The 22562-nt window shown below is 35.6% G+C and overlaps 1 protein-coding gene across 1 annotated transcript in view; it reads right to left on the minus strand.

The window, feature by feature from the left end:
* alx4b (ALX homeobox 4b) overlaps positions 1–22153 on the minus strand; it is a 36897-nt gene extending 14744 nt beyond the window's left edge. Inside the window, exons 1-2 of the mRNA XM_056479042.1 lie at positions 21450–22153; positions 5362–5675 (exon numbers count right to left, since the gene is read on the minus strand). Of these exons, the coding sequence (XP_056335017.1) occupies positions 5362–5675; positions 21450–21783 (648 nt within the window). The 5' untranslated portion in view covers positions 21784–22153. The remainder of the gene's footprint in view (positions 1–5361; positions 5676–21449) is intronic.
* Positions 22154–22562: the final 409 nt, after the last annotated feature.

The raw sequence follows: 22562 nt of genomic DNA on the forward strand, positions 1-22562 counted from the left end.
AATGAATGAATGAAGGAATGTATTTGTGAATTATTTTGTTCCCGTTTTAAAAATGTATGAGATACTGTCTGTTTTATGCATCATCGGTATTTTGAAGCCATACTTTGTTTCATTTAACAGCGAGGACCACAATGGAAACAAGCCCAGGGCTTTATTGTGTTTTTATCCTCGACAGTTTTTATTTCAAAATGTATGGGATACTTGTACAGCTTGTCTAAAATCTGTCAAATAAAATTCAATTCAATTCAATTATAAGAGCAGCAGTAAATAAGTGCTATAGACAAGTTTCAGGTGTTCTGTACACTATTCTATGCCATTTTGCAGCATAAATAGCATAAGTAGTGCATTCAACAACATGGACATTTTAGTTACAAAACTATGCACTTTTTAAGTGTATAGTGTAGTGTGCCCAAATTGAGAATACTTATGCACTATTCATTTATGTACCTTCAGATGTACCTGTATGTGTCCATTCCAAATTGCATACTTGTGCACTATTCTGTGTCATTTTGTAGTATAAATAGTGTGAGTACATTCACACTGAAATATTCTTTTATTCTAAACAGAACAACTTCACTTAAAATTCCCAGATGATGGATGTATTCAATGTATTCAGGTAAGTGATTATGCCACCTCCCAATGGTGAATATGGCTGTACTCATGAGAGGTACTACTTGGTACTTGGGAAATGGTTACAATTTCTGTTTAATAAGAAATTGGTAAGAGGTATTAAAGGTATTCTAGGTACCTGGTAGTGGTACATCAAAAATGTAAAAGTTTGTAACCAAAGGCTTAATTCTGATGAATAATACCTACAAACAGTATGGAAAATGCAAACAAAAAAAGAAAGTGATTTCTAAATTTACTTTGACTTGTATTACATTGCAGACATTACAACAGCACATTATTTATTGTGTTCCTCGTGGTTTTATAAATAAAAAAAAAACAGGTATTCCAATTTTGGTTTATGCAGCACATTTAGAAAAAAGTTGTAACAGTAATACATTTATCACTTTTTAATGTTGCTATTCCTTTTAACAACACTTAAAAGACATTCAGGGACTGAAAAAATTGACACCAAGAGATGAGGTGTTTCAGGTGTAATTTTTTCCCATTCTTCCTGCAAACATGTCTTAAGGTGGGCAACAGAATGGGGTCTTCATTGTCACATTTTGCACTTCAAAATGCACCACACATTCTCTATAGGAAACAGGTCGGGACTGCAGGCAAGCCAGTTAAGTCCCTGTATCCACTTCAGAACTGTTCTGTTGTAATCTGTTCAGAATGTGGTTCTGCATTGTCTTGTTGAAATATGCATGGGTGTCCCTGGAAAGAAGGCAGCATATTGTGCTCCAAAATCTAATGTAATGTACTTTTTAAGCATTAATAGTGCCATCACAGAATTGCAAGTTACCTTTGCCAAGGACACTGACACAACCCCATACCATGACAGACCCTGGCTTTTGGACTTGTTGCTTGTAACAGTTTGGTTGATCCTTTACTTCTTTGGTCCAAAAACACATAAATACTGATTCATCTGACCACAGTACACATTTCCACTGTGTGATGGTCCATCCCAGATGCCTCTTAGGTCATAGAAGTCGGTGCTTCTGGACAGTGTTAACATAGGGCTTTCTTTTGGCACAGTACAGTTTTAACTGGCATTTGTGGACGTAACTACGTATTGGGATACTTGACAAAGCTTTGCCAAAGTAGTCCTGAGCCCATGTGGTGACATCGCTTATAGATGAATGATGATTCTTGATGCAGTAACGCCTGAGGGATTGGAGATCATAGTAGTTCAGCTTAGGCTTGTGCTGCTGTCCTTTAAACTTAAGCATTTCAACAATTTCCCTATGTATTTGTTGGCAAACTGGCGATCCTCAGCCCATCTTTGTTCCCAAAGGACTAGACCTTGTTTGGGATGCTGCTTTTGTACCAAATCATAATTATAATTACAATCACCTGTTGATATCACCTGTTGATATCACCTGTTTCAAATCACATCATTATTTAAATAATTTACCTGATTACTAGTCCTAAATTGCTCCTGTCCCAACTTTTTTGGAATGTGTCGCAAGTCTGAATGACAGGAAAGGATGTTTATTTACAAATGAAATGAAGTTGTCCAGAAAAAAACATGAACTATTTTGTGTTCATATTGTCTGCAATGAAATAAAATTGTGAATCACTACTTTCTTTTTTTATTTGCGTTTCACATACTGTCCCAACTTTTTCTGATTTGGGGTTGTACAATTGAATTAATTCATTTAACCAATTATTTTACTTACAGGGTCCATATTTATAATAAAAGGTTTAGTACACTTTAGTACCTAAATTATAAATATAAGTGCTTAAAAATATAAAAGTGTGCACATTAGTAGTTAAAAAGTATCTTAAGGTTCAATACTATTTACTAAAATGCATTTTAGTATCTAAAGTGTGCATATTAGTATACATACGAGTGCAAACGTACTAAAGACTGTAACTAAAGGTCCCACAAAACACAAATTTGTATACCAAAAATGTGCATATTGGAACTTCAAAAATGCAAACATTTATAACTAAAGGCTCCATTTTTCAACAGGGTACATTTTATTCCCTTAAATATGTATGTCAGTTGTTAAAAAAATGCTAAGATTTTAATCTTAAAGGGTCATTAATCCTAACTAAAAGGTTAAACTTGCATTTCAACATGCATGCAAACGATACCATATTATTTTCAAAAAGGAATTTACTGTAGGTCTATGATATCATCTAAACATCCTTGTGTTTTGAGGGAAAGTGCTGTCTGACAGAGAAAACAGTGAACAACAGCACAGAGGAGGGGTTCGTCTAGATTGCGTATTCCTCTAGGTATGTTTGTGAAACGCGGGTCAAACCCTGCAGTCACTCAACAGCGTGTGCAGTGTGTTGTCAGCCTGCAGGGGTAATGAGACTCATGTGTGTGTGTGTGATGGTTGGTTCTGTTTGGCCTCAGTTACTGCACTGTATCTCCAGGTTTCCCTGCATGGAAATTGATTATGGCACGTTAAACTGTGTTTTCTTCCCCTGCCAGAGAATGTGTGCTTTTTCTAACTCATCGTAACGTCCTTAAAAATGTGGTGTGTAGAGAAGTACATTAAACATGAGATAGAAATTTGGAGATAAATATCAGGTCCAACTTCTGTCAGGATGTTCTGTCAATTTTTTATTTTTTTTAAAAGCAAAATCTTTAAAAACTTTTTTTTTTCACTTTTTAAAGATGATCAGAGACAAACCTATAGATTATTGAGGACAGATTAAGAAATGGTCAAATGTAAAATAAAATAATGATACTTTGAATGATTTCTTACTATTAATTACTACAATTAAAAGAAGTACTATACAAAATATTAATAATAAAATATAAATCTGAGTACAAGTCTAAAGTAATAATAATAAATCTATAAAATAGTTACATTATAGTAATATAACATTATATTAAATGTAGTAGCCATGATTCAATGTTATTAAAACTATAACATTTTTACTTTACTTATTATTATTGAATTTTTATAATATTATTTTCAAACAATTGTCTATAATTTAATATTGCATAATACCTTACAGTAATAATAGTGGCAAAAAGTAACATTACTATTAAATATCACTAAAAAATGAAATAATTATATTTTTGTATAATTATAAAATTATATTACACGTATCACATATTTGAATATACTACTAAAACTTACTACTACTACTATTACTATTACTATTGTTGCTACTACTACTTCTTTATTAATAATAATAACAACAATAATAATAATAATAATAAACGTTCATTGTCACAAAATAAAAAATAAATAAATAATAATAATAATAATAATTATTATTATTATTAGTAGAATTAGTATTATTATTATTAGTATTATTATTATTATCATCATCATCATATGAAGAGTTCAGATGCAAAAACCTTTAAGTGCCGTCTGAAATTTCTATCGAAAATGAAAATTTTTCTCAGCCTCCCTTGTTTATGTTGAGTTATTTTACTTTAAAGACTAGGAAATACTATACTACTACTACTACTACTACCAAATAAAACTTCATCAAACTTCTTTTTGTAGGATCTGAGGTATACTTTAAATTTACCGATGAAACTTAATTAGCCAAACATTATTGTCTAAACTAAACTGTGTGCAGGTTCTTGCAGTAGAGACCAGAAAAGCAAATGATCAACAATTGTACTGTACACTCTCAGAAAAAAAAAATAGTACAATGTTGTACCAAAGAAGGTACAAACCCTTGTCACTGGAGCAGTACCTTTTTATGGAACAGAACTGTACCTTAAGACAAAGAAACAAATGTGTACCATTGCAGTTTGTACCTTTAAGGACATGATTTGTACCACGGGAAACCAAAGTGTACCTTTGGTTTATAAAACCTGCAGATACAATTTTGTACCTTCATCAAAGGTACAAATCTGATTCATGAAGGTACCACTACAGTGACAAGACATTTTGTACCTTAACAGTGTCAAATGTGTTCCTTCAAAAACTATTTAAAGGCATTTTACTATATCCAAATGCGTCAATTTATTTTCAGCAAATATAAAACATCAAATACATTTTTAAACAGGTTTATTTTTGTGTAAATGCATCTTTTCCATTTACAAAAAAGAATAAAAATACTTCAACATAAATCAAAAGAAATCAAAGAATTTTTGCTCAACATTTCTCAAGACTTTTCACAAAAATGTTAAAGAAATACATTATTTCATGTACAATATAAACATTTTTTTCCTCCAATTTTTACACCTTTATAATCACTTAAAAGTTAATTTTAAAATAGACATTTTAAGTTTTACAATACTAAATGTCTGCGTGAACACTTTTTCCAGCTCACGTGTGTGTATTGGAAAGCAAACGCCAAAAGGTGTGGATATCAATAATGAAACTGTATTAATCAGAAAATGCTTACCAAATGTTTATTAAAAATGCCTTAAAATGTTTAGTTTACAATACCTACAGTTTTGTTTTACCAGTTGTTCTGTTTTATAGAACTTAATAATTAACGTTTATGAGTTTCTTTAAACATATGCTTTTAAATGATGATTCATGTTTTAATATGGAAATTATTCATAAAATCACTTTGCCTTTCCAGTAATATTTATTTTCATAGATATTGTAATAAAGGAGTTGTTCAACACTTTTATACCTTTTTTATGAGTACCTTCATTTCAATTGTACCATAAAAGGTCATAAGAGGTCTTATCACATTTTACAAAGGTACAAAACTGTTCCTTAAGGAACATTCTTTGTACCACAGTGTACCTTTTTTCTGAGAGTGTATCTTGAACACATATTTCACTGTAATATTTACTATATCCAGGCCTACCTGCACCCTGGCTTCAGTGAGGTCTGTTCTGAGTGCCAGCTGCTCTCGAGCGTACACGTCTGGATAATGCGTCTTCTGGAAAACCTTCTCCAGCTCCTCCAGCTGATAACTGGTGAAAGTGGTGCGGTTTCGCCTCTTTTTGCCTTTGTTGCTCTCAGCTTCACTCTTGTCCAGAGCACTGCTGAGGTCAGAGATGGGACGATCTGATTGACCTTTCACCCCGGCATCTTTCACACTGATGAAACTGCCATCCAGTGCTGTGGGATCTGCAGATTGAGGCATGTCTGTGTCTGTCAGTCCAGTGCCATCTTTACCTGAAAACACAACGGTTCAGTTTTTAGATCTTATTTGTGGATTCAGTGTGAAAACTAGGTTCTCTCTCATTTTTGTATTTGTATATGGATATGTATATACATCAGATAGTTTTGAGGTATATATAGTGAGCAACATTTAAAGTGGATCAAACAGGTTTATCAAAAATGTCCTTAGACAAGGGTTCAATAGTTTTAGGACAACATTGATGAACTGTAAATAGTATTTAAATTTGTAAGAGTTTATATTTGTAATTCTGTTTTTTTCTTTCAAAATGTACAATTGCAAGAAATGAAGTTAAAATGAGCAAAGCGGTGGCGCAGTGGGTAGTGCTGTTGCCACACAACAAGAAGGTTGCTGGTTCAAGCCTCAGCTGGGTCAGTTCGCATTTCTGTGTGGAGTTTGCATGTTCTCCCCACATTGGCATTGGTTTCTGGGAGCTCTGGTTTTCCCCACTCTTCAAAGACATGCAGTATAGGTGAATTGGGTAAGCTAATTTGTCCTTCAAGAGTTCACACTTAGCTGATGATTGATTATTAGCAAGTATGGCATGCTGTCCCGGGACAGAGCTCTGAGCTCACAAGGTCCTTGAGCCCTGGCTCCCTCCCGTTTGCAGGGCGAGAGGGGAGCCTTGAGCTCAGGTAAATCTCGACAACTCCCCCTTTTTTGATAAGAGCTGATGACTAAAATGATTGCTATGCAGAGATATGCTGCTGGATGAGAGTTTGACTGTAGTGCTAAATTTAGATTGATCAATTCACTTGTAGAGCATGTTTTTTGGTATGTGGGAGGAAACCGGAGAACCCGGGGAAAACCCACGCGAGCACGGGAAAAACATGCAAACTTCAACAGTGTTAACCACTGGGCCACCGTGCCGCCCTATGAAGGGAATGGTGGAGAAGTAGGGGTGGAAGGGGGGATTCTTCAAATCGAAGATGACTGTAGTAAGAAACCCTGGCTCTTTATAGTGGGTTAGGAATGGTCTGATTGGTGGATCATACATGGCTAATGCAGAACCAGCCGTGTTTAATCATAAGCACGTGATCCTCTCGAAATTAGTTTATAAATAAACTTCACGTAGTGTATGTGTGTTTCCCAGTGCTGGCTTGCAGCTGGAAGGGCATCCGCTGCGTAAAACATAATGCTGGATAAGTTAACAGTTCATTCCGTCCCTGATAAATGAATGGTCTAAGAAGAAAATGAATGAATGAAAAGTTAAAATGGCTAAATATTTAAAAATATATAACATTTATTGTGTGGAATAAAATTGCAATTCTGAGAAAAAAGTCAAAATTTTGATTAAAAAAATAAATACTAGAGTTGCAATACTATGAGAAAAAAAAGTTTTCCAGAAATCACAGTTTTGTAAATAAATGTCTGGAAGAGTTTTATTTACAATAAATAAAACTTCTCTCTTTGTGGATAAGTAAACAGTGTTGTACAAAACCTGACAGGTGGACAAATCTAAGCTTGTTTTTATTAAAACATATATAAATATGCATAGAATAAATAATATTAATAATAATAATAACATTATACAAAAGCAAGTTGTGAATAAACTGAAAAATTTCATGGATTCGCTATTTAAACAACATTGCGGAAAACGGGAAAACGGGAAAACTAGGGTTGCGTTGGTCTGAAAATAGCAACATGTCGGGGCAAACACATCTTGCGCTTTATTGCGCCGGGTGTATGATAGGGCCCTTAGTTTTTTTGCACCATTTGTTTAAGACTTTTCACCTAGATCGTTAAAATAGAGCCTGTAAACTCTAAATTCTGAGTTTATATCATAGTATTCTGCGGTGGCTGAGAGAGCTTAACATGGTGCAATTTAACACACCAATGTTGTCGTTTTCTCAAATTTTTTTCTCAGTTTTGTCTGTTTGCATGTGTTTTCATCATTACACTCTCTCTGAAACTGTACAGTAAATTTTGAACTGTGAGAAATTTCTAGACAACCTATAAACATACAACTGCAATAAAGTCAAAATTCTGAAAAGAAAAAAGAATTGTGAAATGTATAAATTCAGAACTGCAAATATAAACTCTTAATTGTGATATTATCTTACAGAGCTACAAAAAAGTTAGGGTTAGGTTTAGTTTGTGAAATTAAAAAGTCACAGTTACCATTTTTCTATACCTTTTCTACAAGTTTTTATCCTGTAGAAATGGAGTTTGTCTTTTCACAGTATTTAGAAGAGAAATCACAATTAACAGTGTCTTATTTCTCTCTCCAGTACAGTCTACAGAAAAGTACGCTGATCACATTTCTGATGCGTAGAAGAAAATGTAGACAGAGACTGGCATATTCATAAAAACACTCTCAACTACTCCTATAAAAATAAAGCTTATTTGAAGGTAAAGAGTGTTCTGTTGTCACCTTCGATTTGAAGGGCCTCTAATGAATAACAAGCTTTTCTTTATCTTCCTTGAAAACATGTTTCCATGTTGGAAGCCTGAATCTGTATCTTGATTAAAGTACAAACATGCCCAGATTGAAAATAAATAATCAAAACTTGCCTGTTCCAAGCAAACTTCTCTGAGGTTCTCAGTTCTACAGTAAGTTTAACAGTGTCGAGGTTTTTTGATTATTTTTGGCATGCAGGACCAAGTTTTTATCATTTTTTGTTTGTTTTTAGCTCATTTGATTTCTTTATGTACTTACTTTGAACTTGATGGAGTTAATTCAGATGTCAAGTAACGTTTAATAGTATTATATGATGTAGCTGAAAACAAATTATAATCAAATATCACACCTTTTTATTGCTAAAACTAATTGGTAGCATTTTATTTTTCAAAACACAGTTAATCAATATTTTCACACGTTCTATGCAGAATTTGACATAGTTACTGTTTTATTGGAAACAAATGCTGATACACATTTTATCTTGTATATAACCATTCAAATAAAAAATTCAGTGCAATACACCTAATGTGCATTTACATACTTCAACGTAATGACATCTATAATTAATTGGGTAATGATAGATGATACAGTAAATCACATTTATTTGTTCATGTTTCCATCTGGAAGACTTTTATTAGAGCTTTTGCTCATCTGCGAACTGTCTATTGGACGGCAATATTCGGATGTTAAATAGATGTTTAGAATAAGTCTTTAAGAAGGTTCATTCAGCAGACCTTTTTAAGACATTCATCAGACCTTTACACACAAGCGGTGTTTTTACAGACCAAATAATCTTTAAAATGCAGACGTACAGTACATATGCTATCTGGTTGTGTACAATCATTTTTATACGAACACAGATAAATAATTTTTACATTATAAATATGTAGACAATCAGTTATTTTCATGTTCTTGTTCAGAGTTTAAACTAAGTTCGGTTTTAAATGTACTGATATTTTGTGATAACACAGTTGCTCTGTCTCTGTGTTTGGTGGTGAAATCATCATAATTGCTGTGGTGAGCATTTCAGTCCCGCCCTGCTGTCTTTCCTTGGCTTTGTAGCCCATGTTATGCTGAATCTGCGTACTACCAGAGTTTCTAAACAGTGCCATTGCATGTTTTGCATTTTCGAGCCAAAGTTCCTTGGTTTTGGCAGCCATTTTCACATTGACAGCAATAGTCTGGGTTTGAGAACTCTCCAAATGTTTGAGGATTTAAGTGATGCTCTGTGCTGGGTTTTTGTCATATAGAACGAATAATCTAAGTAATGACATAGAGATGTTCCTTTTAGCTATATAAGAATCTGATACATGGAAATATCTGCAAATAACATTTATGACAAGCTCATATTTGGAGTTCACATATATAAAATATGTGTCATAAGAAACATATATTTCAAAATATTGCAAAACATTTCCATTTACAGTATATATATATATGTTGTTCAACCATTGGGTTTATATGAACACACACCTGCAATTCTATGTAATATATTTGGACATATATGTAGCCTACATATTTGTAATTCCAACGTAATTTGCATATATATTTCCATTTATCAGTTTTCTTGCAGCTTTGATGAAGAAATCGGCGAAACAGACAGCCTACATAGTTTACCGCTTTGTCTGGCTGGCTATTTCCACTTGATAAATCATAGTACTGTTTGACACAATACCCCATCTTTTTGGAATTGAACAACGCCTCAGCTTTACTACATTGTGCAACGGTTACTCATCATTTAACAGATGCCTTTTGCCACAATGACTTACAGTGAGAGACAATCTCCTTGTAGCAGCCTGAGGTGAAATGGTTTACTCAAAAGTGCACTATAACTGTAACAAATGCAGGCTAGTAGGAGTTGTGTGCTTAAACTTCACTTTTCTGGCCTGAAGAGGCATACAACCCTGGAGATGCTGGTTCAAATCCTGCTCAGAGGGATGCGAGTAGACATAAAGTTCATGATCCTCTCCTATGAGGATTCAACCTGTTACCTTTAGGCAGCCAGCCCAGATCCACTTAACATTATATTACATTAATGCTTTTGGCAGATGCTGTTATCCATAGTGACTTCACTTGCATTGCTTTAAGGGTTTCCATTTTATAAAGTTCATGCACTGCCTTACTACTGAACTTGGCTTTGGTTGCAGTATGCTCTACTTATTTGAGCTACAGGAACTACAGTGCATGACTATTAATAAATTCCTACATGTTCACCTTTAAAGTAAACACTCAAAACAAGGATTCTGTGAGCATGTTTTTCATAGCAATGCAGTTCTTTGAACAGTTCTTTCATAACTATTGTCGCAACCTAGGCTCATAAAAACAAGCGTCTGTGGTTTTCGCAAAAACAAATACATCACTGCTTGCACATTTCACAACAGTTTAGAACTGAAATGTCAAGTGAGTAGTGGTACAAAAAATCGAGTGTTCTCATAGAAACAGACAAGCGTGACTTTAATATTTGATAATATTGTGCACTTTTAAGTTTAGAAATTATATGGTAGTTAATAGGTTAATGTTTTTATTTTTGAAAAATAACCATACATCAAACCTCACCGTGACCAAATAGCTTAGATTGACCAAGAGGCGACACTCAATAGAACGTTCCATTGCAACAGCAGCGCCCAGCAATTCAGCCCCAGATTGGATCTTATTGCTGTCGCGATGGCAAGTAGGTGCTTTGTTTTTTATTTATTTATTTAAAAAGTGCCTTAAAGCTGAGATACAACCTGAAAGACGACAATACAACACTTACTATCACAATCATCAGCACTTTTAATAGTTTATTTTACAGTCTTATAATATGCTGTTGCTCTATTGGAACTTTCATTCCAAAATGGCCGCCACACCATCTAGTGGCTGTTTCCCAAATCTCACTTGAGTGTCGCCTCTTGGTGATTCTATGCTCTTTGCCCTGACTAATACTTAGAAAAAAGTAAATTAAGATTGTGTTTGTCCATAAAGTAACGTTTATAAGCAAAGAAAAATGTGCAAGGAACTCATTAATTGATCTCAATTTACATGGAACAACAGGAATAAGCATTGCTGAGGTTTTTCTGTCTTTTCATTTCAGCTCAGAATTCAAGTAAAGTTTATGCATGATTTTGGAGATTTGTAAAAAAAAAAAACATGTTAGTAGAGAGCGCCAGTGGGTAGCACTGTCACTTCACAGCAAGAAGGTCACTGGGTCAAGTCCCGGCTAGGACAGTTGGCATTTCTGTGTGGAGTTTGCACGTTCTCCCCATGTTTGCGTGGGTTTCTTCTGGGTGCTCCGGTTTCCCCCACAGTCCAAAGACATGTGCTATTGGTGAATTGCATAAACTAAATTGGCCATCGTGTATGAGTGCATGTGTGGATGGCTAGAGTGTATGGGTGTTTCCCAGTACTGGGTTTTGGCTGGAAAGGCATCGACTGTGGTGACCCCTGGTAAATAAGGGACTAAGCCGAAGGAAAATGAATGAATGAATCAATCAATCAATGTTAGTAGAGGCCCACTTTTCCAATCTTTCTCTTTTTTTTCTTAAACAATATTTTAACGAGCCCCTATTATGGGTTTTTGAAAATAAAAAAAGCCAGCAAGGGTTTAAATATGAATGTGCATTGTGTATAAAATTACTGTTTCTCAAAAAGAAAAGAGTATCTAACCATATCCACACGTACACAAGTTTTTTTATAAACAATTTTCAACGCTTTACTGTAATGATGTTAAGGGCAAGCTGAACCCTCCAACGGGCGAAGCAGTGGTGCAGTAGGTAGTGCTGTCGCCTCACAGCAAGAAGGTCGCTGGGTCACTGGTTCGAGCCTCGGCTCAGTTAGCGTTTCTGTGTGGAGTTTGCATGTTCTCCCTGCGTTCGTGTGGGTTTCCTCCGGGTGCTCTGGTTTCCCCCACAGTCCAAAGACATGTACAGGTGAATTGGGTAGGCTAAATTGTCTGTAGTATGTGTGTATGTGTTTCCCAGTGATGGGTTGCGGCTGGAAGGGCATCCGCTGCGTAAAACAAATGCTGGATGAGTTGGCGGTTTATTCCGCTGTGGTGACCCCGGATTAATATAGGGACTAAGCCGAAAAGAAAATGAATGAATGAACCCTCCAATAGATAATGACAGTGCTGAGTTGAAACCAAAGAGAAAATAAATATGTTTCACAAGTAAACTGGATACAAGTCAATGCAATGTGCAATGCAATTTGCTCTGAATGTATGGAATTTGCATAATTTCAGCAATTGGTGTGACTCCAGCCGTGTTGGCCAATGAGCCGAAAAATTCGGTTGTAGTGGCCACTCGACAACACTGTTCAACACTGTGTTTCAGAAAATCTTCACCCTGGCCAGAGTTTTCAGAAAGTGTTTCAGTGACCTGATACTGTGTTTCTGAGAGGACAAACAGCAGATCCATGTAGAAAAAGTGCAGGGGACAGGGACAGGACCTCTGAGTCAGTTGAACAATTCGTCATGAATTCAGATCCTTAGGTGTTTCGTCTGAGCTTTCATTTCAGAACGCACCTCCAACGAGCTTGTGCACACCGCAGTCAATGTTCAAAATAGTTCAACTTTTGCAGCTGTGTCAATTAATAATTAGTTGACAGTACTAACTGTATGTTGTTGTTTTTATTGTGTTATGGTTAAGAATAGTGCTATATACTTGTGTTTAACTGCATTTCTTTATTAAGTTCATGCATTGGGCTCACACATACAGGCTACTTTGTACCATTGCTGCTTGTTGCTTCAACACTGTCTTTGAGCAGTGGTGAGCATTTCATTTCCGACTCACACTGCATGCAGTAGACCAATCACAACAGACTGGGTCATGAGACAAATTAGCGTCACGAAAAGGAGGTTTGGAGAAATGAATCATACAGAAGTCGTTGAGACAATTAGATAACCATAAATGCATATTACAAGCCAATGAACGTTTTTGACATTGCATGCATATCAGCCTGTTGTTGGAGATCCCAAAAACCAAATTATGATCTTTTATAACGCATGATAGGGGCTCTTTAATATTTTCCACAACAAACAAACTGCTATGTAATTACATGTTTTCATGGATGTTAGGGGTTCTACAAGCAAACACTGATGCCAATAAAACAGCTTTATTTTTAAGTGAATATAGAACAATCTTTAATATTATAGAAGTAAGCAATTTTTCTGTTGACATACTAACACGTGTTTCTTTTGAAACAAACTAAATACCGTAATAATCACATCTCTTACAGGTGTAACTATTTACAAGTGTAATTAGGTGCTAATGTTGATATTGCAAAATCTCTTTATAAACAACATCCTTTGTAATTTTCCTTTCTCCTTTGAGAATCAATTCACAACAAGGTATATTTTGATAAATGGAGTCCATGCTTGTGCCAGTTGCTCCCCTGGGAACATTTTCCCAGTCCTGAAGGAGTCGACAGCAACTCTGAATTAGCAGAGGTCAGATGTTTACTAGGCACAGCTATTTAATCCCTGCTAGAAACAAGAAGAAAACATCAAAGTTTCGTTTAACTACCTGTAAAGCGGCAGGGTACTCGTTAGCTTTTATAGAACAGCTACAGCTTTAAGACACACAGTAAATCACAAGATAGTCACACTATCACACTGATAGCATTCACTTAAAGTTAACATTATTATAGGCAAGTGAGCATACAGCTCACATCAAACTTAAAATTTAGGGTTCCAAAATTATTATGATGATAAATTTCTTAGAAATAAAACTAAACATTTAGGTTGTATACACTCATTTTCCTGCAGATTTCATTTTCCAACAGAACTTGGCACTACCACACAGTGCCAAAGCTACCAGTACCAGGTTTAAGCACCATGGTATCCCTGTTCTTATCTCACCTGACCTTAACCCAATTGAAAATCTATAGGGTATTGTGAGGAATGCGATATGTCAGACCCAACAATGCAGAAGAGTTGAAGGCCACTATCAGAGCAACCTGGGCTCTCATAACACCTGAGAAGTGCCACAGACTGATCGACTCCATGCCACACCGCTTTGTTACAGTAATTCAGGCAAAAGGAACCCCAACGTTGGTGCCAATAGCCTAGTGGTTAAGTGCGCTGACATAGCACCATGGTGCTCATGGTGACCTGAGTTCAATTCCTGGCTTTAGGTTCTATGCTGACCCGTCTACTCTCTCTGCTTCCAATACTTTCCTGTCTGTCCTCCACTATCCTATTGCAATAAAAGGTGAAAAACCCCTTAAAAAAGAATACTTAAAAAGGAACCCTAACTAAGTGTTGTGTGCTGTGCAGGGGCGTCGCTAGAGCCAATTTACTGGGGCACGTCCCCCAGTAAAAATCACCTATGCCCCAGTAAATGCTTTGAGATATGATTTACTTCATACGCAAGTGTATTTATTATTATTAAGAGTGGTAATTCCGGAATAAAGACGTTATTCGCTATGTGTAACCGGACCAACGCTGGTGAAAGCGAAGTAGTTTAATCAAAAAGCAAACTGACGCATCTCCGCGTGTGCGCAGAGAACCCGAGCGCCATACTATATATAGCATGTAGGGGGTGGGGGAAAGGGGGTGCGTGCCCAAGTAGAGATTTATGTCTAGCCACGCCCCTGGTGCTGTGTATACTCATCCTTTTCATGTTTATAATTTTCAGTTGGCAATAAAATCCTTTCTTTGCATTGGCCCTAAGTAATATTGTAATGGTCTGAGATACTGAATTTAAGGTTTTCATTTGTTGGTATCAAAATCATCAAAATAAACTGAAATAAACACTTGTAATATATCAGTCTGTGTGGATGTGTTGTATAATGTATGTATACATTATACAAGTTTGACTTCTTGAATGGAATTAGTGAAATAAATCAATTATTTGGAGATATTCTAATTATATGACCTGCTGTTTATCAGAAGAAAGACACTCAATTGTGTTCAGAACAAGTCAAAGGGTCAGTAAATGTTAACAGAATATATCTTTTTTAAGTGAACTATACCTTTAAGCAATTCGCTGAGCCTTCAATCAGCAACCTATACCATTTGTGATTCATTTGCACTACTATACAGGTATCTGAGCAGAAACAAAACTTCCAGATGTTCCTGCGAGAAGATCAATGCCTGTAAGCAGCACAGGAATGTGGGTTTTGTGGGAAATCAGGACAGTGTTTCCGTTAAATCTGAGCTCCTGATAAATGACCTCACACATGACTCCCATATACCGCACAACTGAGCCAGCTTTCTGTCTCCAAGACTTCACTCCCAGATGCTCACTATAACTTAAAATAGCTCATGAAGAGGATGTAAATATTCTCTTCAGTCTGTGCGTTGAAGAGTAAAGCATAGTGCACATGGCTGCGGAAGAACTGACTGGAACACTTGTGTATTTGAGTACTTAAATAGAACGTTATATAATTTGATATATATATTGATGTAGTTTATTAATTTATTTTAAGTGTTTACTTCATTTATTTAAATTGTATTTGTTTATTTGATCATTCTAACAGAGCTACACTATGGAGTAATGTCTGTTAAAGAGGATTTCGTGGAAAATAGACTCAATTTATGTTCGTTTATTATTATGTGTGCATTTACTTATCGAGACAAATATTATAAATGCACAAATTTTGTATGTGAAACACCAGTTAAGAATGTAAATTCATGTAACCTGCTTTAAAAGATTAATTCTGTCATCATTTACTCACTCTTCAATTGTTCCTAACCTTTAACAGGTTCTTTGTTCTGTTGAACACAAAAGAATATATTCTGAAAATGGGTAGAAACCTGTAACCATTGACATCCATGTGTTTTTCCTACTATGGAAGTCAAAGTTTAGAGGTTTTCAGGTTTATTCAAAATTACAGAAAGCAGGAATTTCATTCTCCTTAATTTAATTTCAATATTTTGTGCTGGATATCATTCCTCTTAAACTGTAACACACAATTAAGCAGTATATCATGAAACAGTTAATCATATATACTTCTTCAGAGACTGGTTAGCCAGTGTTTTAATAGCTGCATGGCTTAATAGCCCATCAATTGCTGAATGCTGGTTTATTTGCACATGTCATTTAGTAAGGAAAGGTTATGTAAACCAGTCAAGGTCTGTCGTTTTAGGTCTCCCAGTGGAAATGATCATTCTGAACATAAAAGCATGAATGATATCTCTGGGAGCTCATACCACACATCTGTCTCTGAATAATGCCCGACTCCCTGCTGCCGCAAGTCATGAATCACTCAGGGATTTGGAGAGGCTTCACGCTTTGCTGTTGTGCTTCATTAATACCTCCAATAATGCATTCACATTTGAACTGATTCTAAATGCACTGTAAAGAGTACAGCATTCATTTTGGATTAACCCTATATTGCATTGTTTTGGGAATTATTTTCGTGAAACTAGTGAGGGAGAAGATCTCGGGGGTCGGAAGGTCAGGAACCCCATCTAAAGGTTGTATCCTCCCTAAAAACATAATTAAATGTCATGCTGTGTATTATAAATTATATAATAATATTTATACTATATTGCAAGTATACTTACAATAATTATACAATGTTTTGCATGGTTAGAAACATTTTGACGGTATTTTATACACTAAACAAGGGATGAAGTAATTTGTCTATTTTCATTTGTGCATAGTGATTACAATAGATGTCTTTTCAGATGACTGAACTGAACTGTACATTGTGATAAGGTATGCTTGAGCCATCTTTCAGGAGTTAGGGTTAGGGTTAGGGTTAGGGTTAGGGTCAGGGTCAGGGTCAGGGTCAGGGTTAGGGTTAGGGTTATAGAGAGGTTCAGTAAGCAGAGTTTATACATTTTCAAATGATCAGATCAATCATAACAAAAATACCAGGAATTCTGATAGGTTTTAATATTTGAATTTTTCCCATTTCACATATTTCAGTAATCATATATAAATTAAATATCCCTCAAAAAAAGCCCTAACTGTACTTAAAGAGCCCATATTATACATGAAATAGGGTCATATTTAGGTTGTAAGGGTCTCCAACAACAGTCTAATATGCATGCAAGGTCAAAAAAACACTTTGATGGTCTTATAATCTGCATTTATTTTTACCTAATTATCCCAGCGACTCCCATATGAATCGTTCAGCGATTCATTTGTACCCAAACCCCTCCTCAGCGCGAAGCTAATATGCGCTGATTGGACCGGTGACAGCCTGCTGCGATTGGTCGAGGACACTGACAGGCTTCAGGGCGAGACAGAGTGAAATGCCCAGCAGCTAATCTACAATATAAAAGTAGTCACAGTGCACACACGCTTCATAGTGGATTTTGGCTGCCAGTGGGTGAATGTAAATACAGACGATGTACTAGAAAATACTGACGACTAACTATTTTATCAAGTAAAAAGTCCAAGAACTGGCGAGGAGATCTAGCAGTCTACTTGCTCTTTTCACACACACAAACGCACACACACACAGGGCCGGCGCGTCCACAATAGAGACGGCGCGGCGGCGACACCTCCCGCACCCTCCGCGTCCTCAGTTACATCCGCGATTACAACCCCAATTTTTTTCTGTTAGTGGGCGGGGCCGCAGGTTTCAAATCTCCCGGGCTTGCGCATGCAACTACTTGTGTTTCGTAGCTGCGTAATCACGAAACACCTAATGACTCGTTATCAAGACGACTCGTTTGAAGCACTATGAGTCGACTCTTTTATAGATGAATCAATAGTTTTAAACACTGTACACTTACAGATTTAAGCCTTAGCTGGATATTTTACTTCACTTAGAGCTGTGTGACACACTACATGGAAGGGCATTTTCAAAAACACATAATATGGGCTCTTTAAAGCTTTAGGCAGACCTCTCCCCAAGTGGGTGGTGTCATATTTCACATTTATATCTTCACAAAACACTGGACGGGTCAGAAAGTCCAGAAAAGTTGTATATTTTGACATTGTTCTGTGTTCAAATGTCATATTTGAACAAACATGTATTAATTTTGTGATATTTTTTTGCAACAGTGCCTATAAAAAGCATCTCATATAAACCTTAACTCAATTATGACTTTGATTTTCAAGAAATGTAAAAGTCTAAATTATTTTGTAAAATATATATATATATATATTAAATATAAAATGCTTCATTCAGTACATCGAGTAAATTTACACTTTTTAAAACCATAATCTGCTAAATTATCTTTTTAAGAATCAGCCTTATAGGTCTACTTTTCAAAGCATCTATGAATTGCAAACATTCATCAGGATAATGTATTTATAATGTATTAAAGGGATAGTTCACACAAAAAAAGAAAATTCTGCTTTTAAAAGCTTTTAATTGCGTTATTAGAATACTTGACTTTTCTTGTTCGTCAGAGTTTATTGTTTTTAAAGCAGAATTACTCCCTGTGTTACTAACGCTATTACAGGTTACAGGTGAATCACACTTTTATACTTTGAATTAGGTGGCACAATCACCTGACATGTTTATAACCCACATTTTATAAAGTGTTATGTTGACTTAAAACCCCACCACCTCCACGCCCATCCTCATCTCTCTTTCTCTCTGTGTATTGCCTTTTTAACTTCTCCATGCTCTCTGATTGGTCAGTCAGGCTGTGTTTGAGGCTGGATCTGATCCTTCCCTTGTATCTTGTTTCTAGACCACAAATAGGCTGAAGAATGGTGTGGAACCGCACAGTATTCATTCTCTTCAAACCACAGACAGGAAAATGCTCTATAAGTACAGCCCTGTCTGTGCATCATCTAACAATAATATTTCTATGAAAAGTATCCTTAGTGATTATCACATACATGCCAGATACGCGCAGGAATTTTGTTTCTGAATATATTAAATATGGACAATATATATGTCCAGGCTGCTTTTCACAATAGACTCGAATGTCATTCATATACATTCATTCATTTTCCTTCAGCTTACTTAATCTTTGTTTCAGAGGTCACCACAGCGGAATGAACCACCAACTATTCCAGCATATGTTTTATGCAGTGGATGCCGGTTGGGATTGGGAAACACTCATAAACACACACACACACACACACACACACACACACACACACACACACTACAGACAATTTAGTTTATTCAGTTTACTTATAGTGCATGTCTTTGGACTGTGGAGGAAACCGGAGCACACAGAGAGAACATGCAAACTCCACAGAAATGCCAACTGGCTCAGCCAGGACTTGAACTAGCGACCTTCTTGCTGTGAAGCAACAGTGCTAACCACTGAGCCACCGTGCTACCATATATACAGTTGAAGTCAGAATTATTAGCCCCCCCTTTGAATTTTTTTCTTTTTTAATTATTTCTCAAATGATGCTTAACAGAGAAAGGAAATTTTCACAGTATGTCTGATAATATTTTTTCTTCTGGAGAAAGTCTTGTTTGTTTTATTTCGGCTAGAATAAAAGCAGAGTTAATTTTTTTATTAACCAATTTAAGGTCAAAATTATTAGCCCCTTTTAGCTAATTCTTTTTTGACTGTCTATAGAACAAACTATTGTTATACAATAACTTGCCTAATTACCCTAACTCTGCCTAGTTAACCTAATTAACCTAGTTAAACCTTTAAATGAAACTTTAAGCTGTATAGAAGTATCTTAAAAATATCTAGTAAAATATTATTTACTGTCATCATGGCAAAGATAAAATAATTCAGTTATTAGAAACGAGATATTAAACTATTATGTTTGGAAATGTGTTGAAACAATATTCTCTTAGTTAAACAAAAAATTGGGGGGGAAAATAAACAGGGCGGCTAATAATTCAGGGGGGCTAATCATTCTGACTTCAACTGTATATATATATATATATATATATATATCTTTTACATGAATGGAAATTCATAATGTTATCGCAATGCTGTTTAAAATATTTTAAAGATTTGTTAACTGTGTGTTGCCTGTCCTATTTGCTTTTCTATCTTGATTATAATCACAGAAGACAAAGATAATGTACATATAAAAAGTATTCTTTAATAATAATTTTTAAATAAATGTATTACAAGTTTATCTTATTTTATTGTTTATTTAAATAGCAATTAAGGAACATTGAAAATAGATTTGTTTTCTTTCAAAATTGTTTGTTTATTTGCTTATGGTGGGAGGATTTACAATAATAATTAAGAAAGTTGCTAATTTCTTAACAACTCATGTTAAAACTGTTTTCTACTGAATGAATCACAGCAATTTTTTTAACATGAACCAATTAATTGTACATTTAAACATCCGTTTATAATTCGCGTAAAAAAAACTCATGAACAATATTATTTGTCCCATATAAAGTTTAAACTCAGGAAAAATACACGACCTGTTAAAAAATCAAACCGAAATCGAATCTAATAAATTACTGATGAGTAATCCTGATAGTAAATTGAAGATACAGTCGGTGTCTATTTTCACTGGCCTGCGGACAAGCGTCGTAAATAGTCTTGCGTAATTTACAACCAAAGAGATGCATTTTCATGCATTCACTGTTATGGATCAGAAAATCATGATATTTAATTATTGTATATAGTCATTTGCTTGACTGAGATCACCATACGAACGTTTTTTCATTTGTTATGAATATGAAAAAATAGGCCTACATGTACAACGCGAACGTCTGTGAATGTGGTAAATGTGGTAGAATAAGCAGTCGAGAATGATGGATTTTGATCATTACAGCCTTCAGAAATCCAATAAATCACTGTGTTCATATAATAAGAAAACTTCTATTCCTAAGCCACATCTATTTATTAAGAGATATTTGTGGTTGTGAAATGTATTTCGTGAGGTCAATTGTAATTTATTAAACAACAAAAATTGTTACATTTAACCCGAGTTTAGCAGTTTAAAATGCAAAAGTTTTATTATATCTAATTTGTAAAAAATATTAGAAAGAATTATGCTATATAATTCTACGGATTGTGATTAAATGGGCTATTAGAACTGCGTGTTATTTAACTTCCAAAAGAAATAATTACTATCAGCCTTGTTTTAAACATTATTCAACTCAAAGTTGTCAAGATGTAGGCCAAAAATATAAAGCAAAAATATAAAGCAAAAAGGTTATTTTTGCGAATTAAAGGTGCAATAGGCTTTTCTTTATGAGCATTGATGAAACCCTCGATATGCATTCCCTTATAGTGGGAAAACGTTCAATTACTATTCTTCACTTTTTTTTTAAATTGTGGGAGTCAAAATTGTCTTTCTATGGCACTGCTGAAAATGACAATTGCCTAAATATATAAAAACATAACTTGGACAAATGTGTGAACAAATTTGACTAGCTCAGACTATTAAAGGCATTTGGTCCTCAACCTATTTTGATGCGCATCAATTAGGCTACCAAATTACTCATATCCAAAACTTCAGGCTGAAATTTAATTAGATAAATTAATTTCAGAACACATAACAATAAATGCACATCCACTGTAGATGCCACTCACCGAAGCATGAGATGAGCGCGCCGTCCTCCAGTTTGCTGTCTTCAGGAGGCGTTTTGCACGCGGATCTCTGCATAAAAAGGTGATATTTGCTATAAGCGCCCTCGGCTGTGCTATCATCCAGTGTCGGACAGTCCTGGTGGAATGGACTCCGCGGCTTCTCCCCATAAGTTTGACCTTTGGCGGGCAAGAAAGTGGGACTGTATTTGGAGTCGCTCGACTGGAAAGTCCTGTAAGGATTGGCCTGCTGGATTCTCCCTTGCCCTGATGCTGTAGGCGAATAATATGAGTCCATGGAGGTCATGTCGCAGTATGAGACGCACGTATCTGCGTTCATACCGACAACACAAGAAGCAAAAATATCCTGATTTTTATCGTAAATCTAAACGTCACACTCGCTCGAGTCTCCACTCATTCAGAGACGGCCATGCACTTTCTCACACACCCACACCAGGGCGACAGCTGGAGTTGGTTAAAATGATTCAGATGTTTTCCGGAGACTAGGCAAAAGCTAGAAAGCGTCTTTAAGGTTAAGAAGAGAGAGAGAGTAGGAGGAGGATGCTGTCCTGATGTCCACTGGAGTCGGTGGTCCTGTCATGATAAGAGGTCAGCACAGGAACTTTTCGGCCTCAACAACTCGTGAGAAACACAACGCGTGACATTAATTCAGTTAGAGTCACAACTGACAGAATATGCGGACAAATGAAACCAACAAGCGTCATGCGACGTGGATAAGCTCGACAAAATCATTTTTTACACGAAAATATTTTGGGTAGGCCTTTGTTTTATGGCAAAGGTCCAACTAACAAGTTTGTCAAGATAAGAAGCAAAATGTATTTGTTTCCTAATTTTATACGCTGTTGCTTTTATATTAAAATCCTAATCTTCCTAATCCTAACGTTCTGATATCAAATATGGACATCATATAGTAGCCTATTGATGGTTAGAAGGTTGAAGACATCTTGAGAAAAACAAACACAAACAAAAGACCTAATCTGGAAGTGATGCAACCTGTTTTAGAGAATACACTCTTAAAAATAAAGGTTCTAAAAAGCTGTTTTTGTATGGTATAGGCGAATCATTTTTGAGCCCCCAATGATTCTTTCAGTGATTAAA

The sequence above is a fragment of the Danio aesculapii genome, chromosome 18 (assembly GCF_903798145.1).
Source record: "Danio aesculapii chromosome 18, fDanAes4.1, whole genome shotgun sequence".
Taxonomy (NCBI): domain Eukaryota; kingdom Metazoa; phylum Chordata; class Actinopteri; order Cypriniformes; family Danionidae; genus Danio; species Danio aesculapii.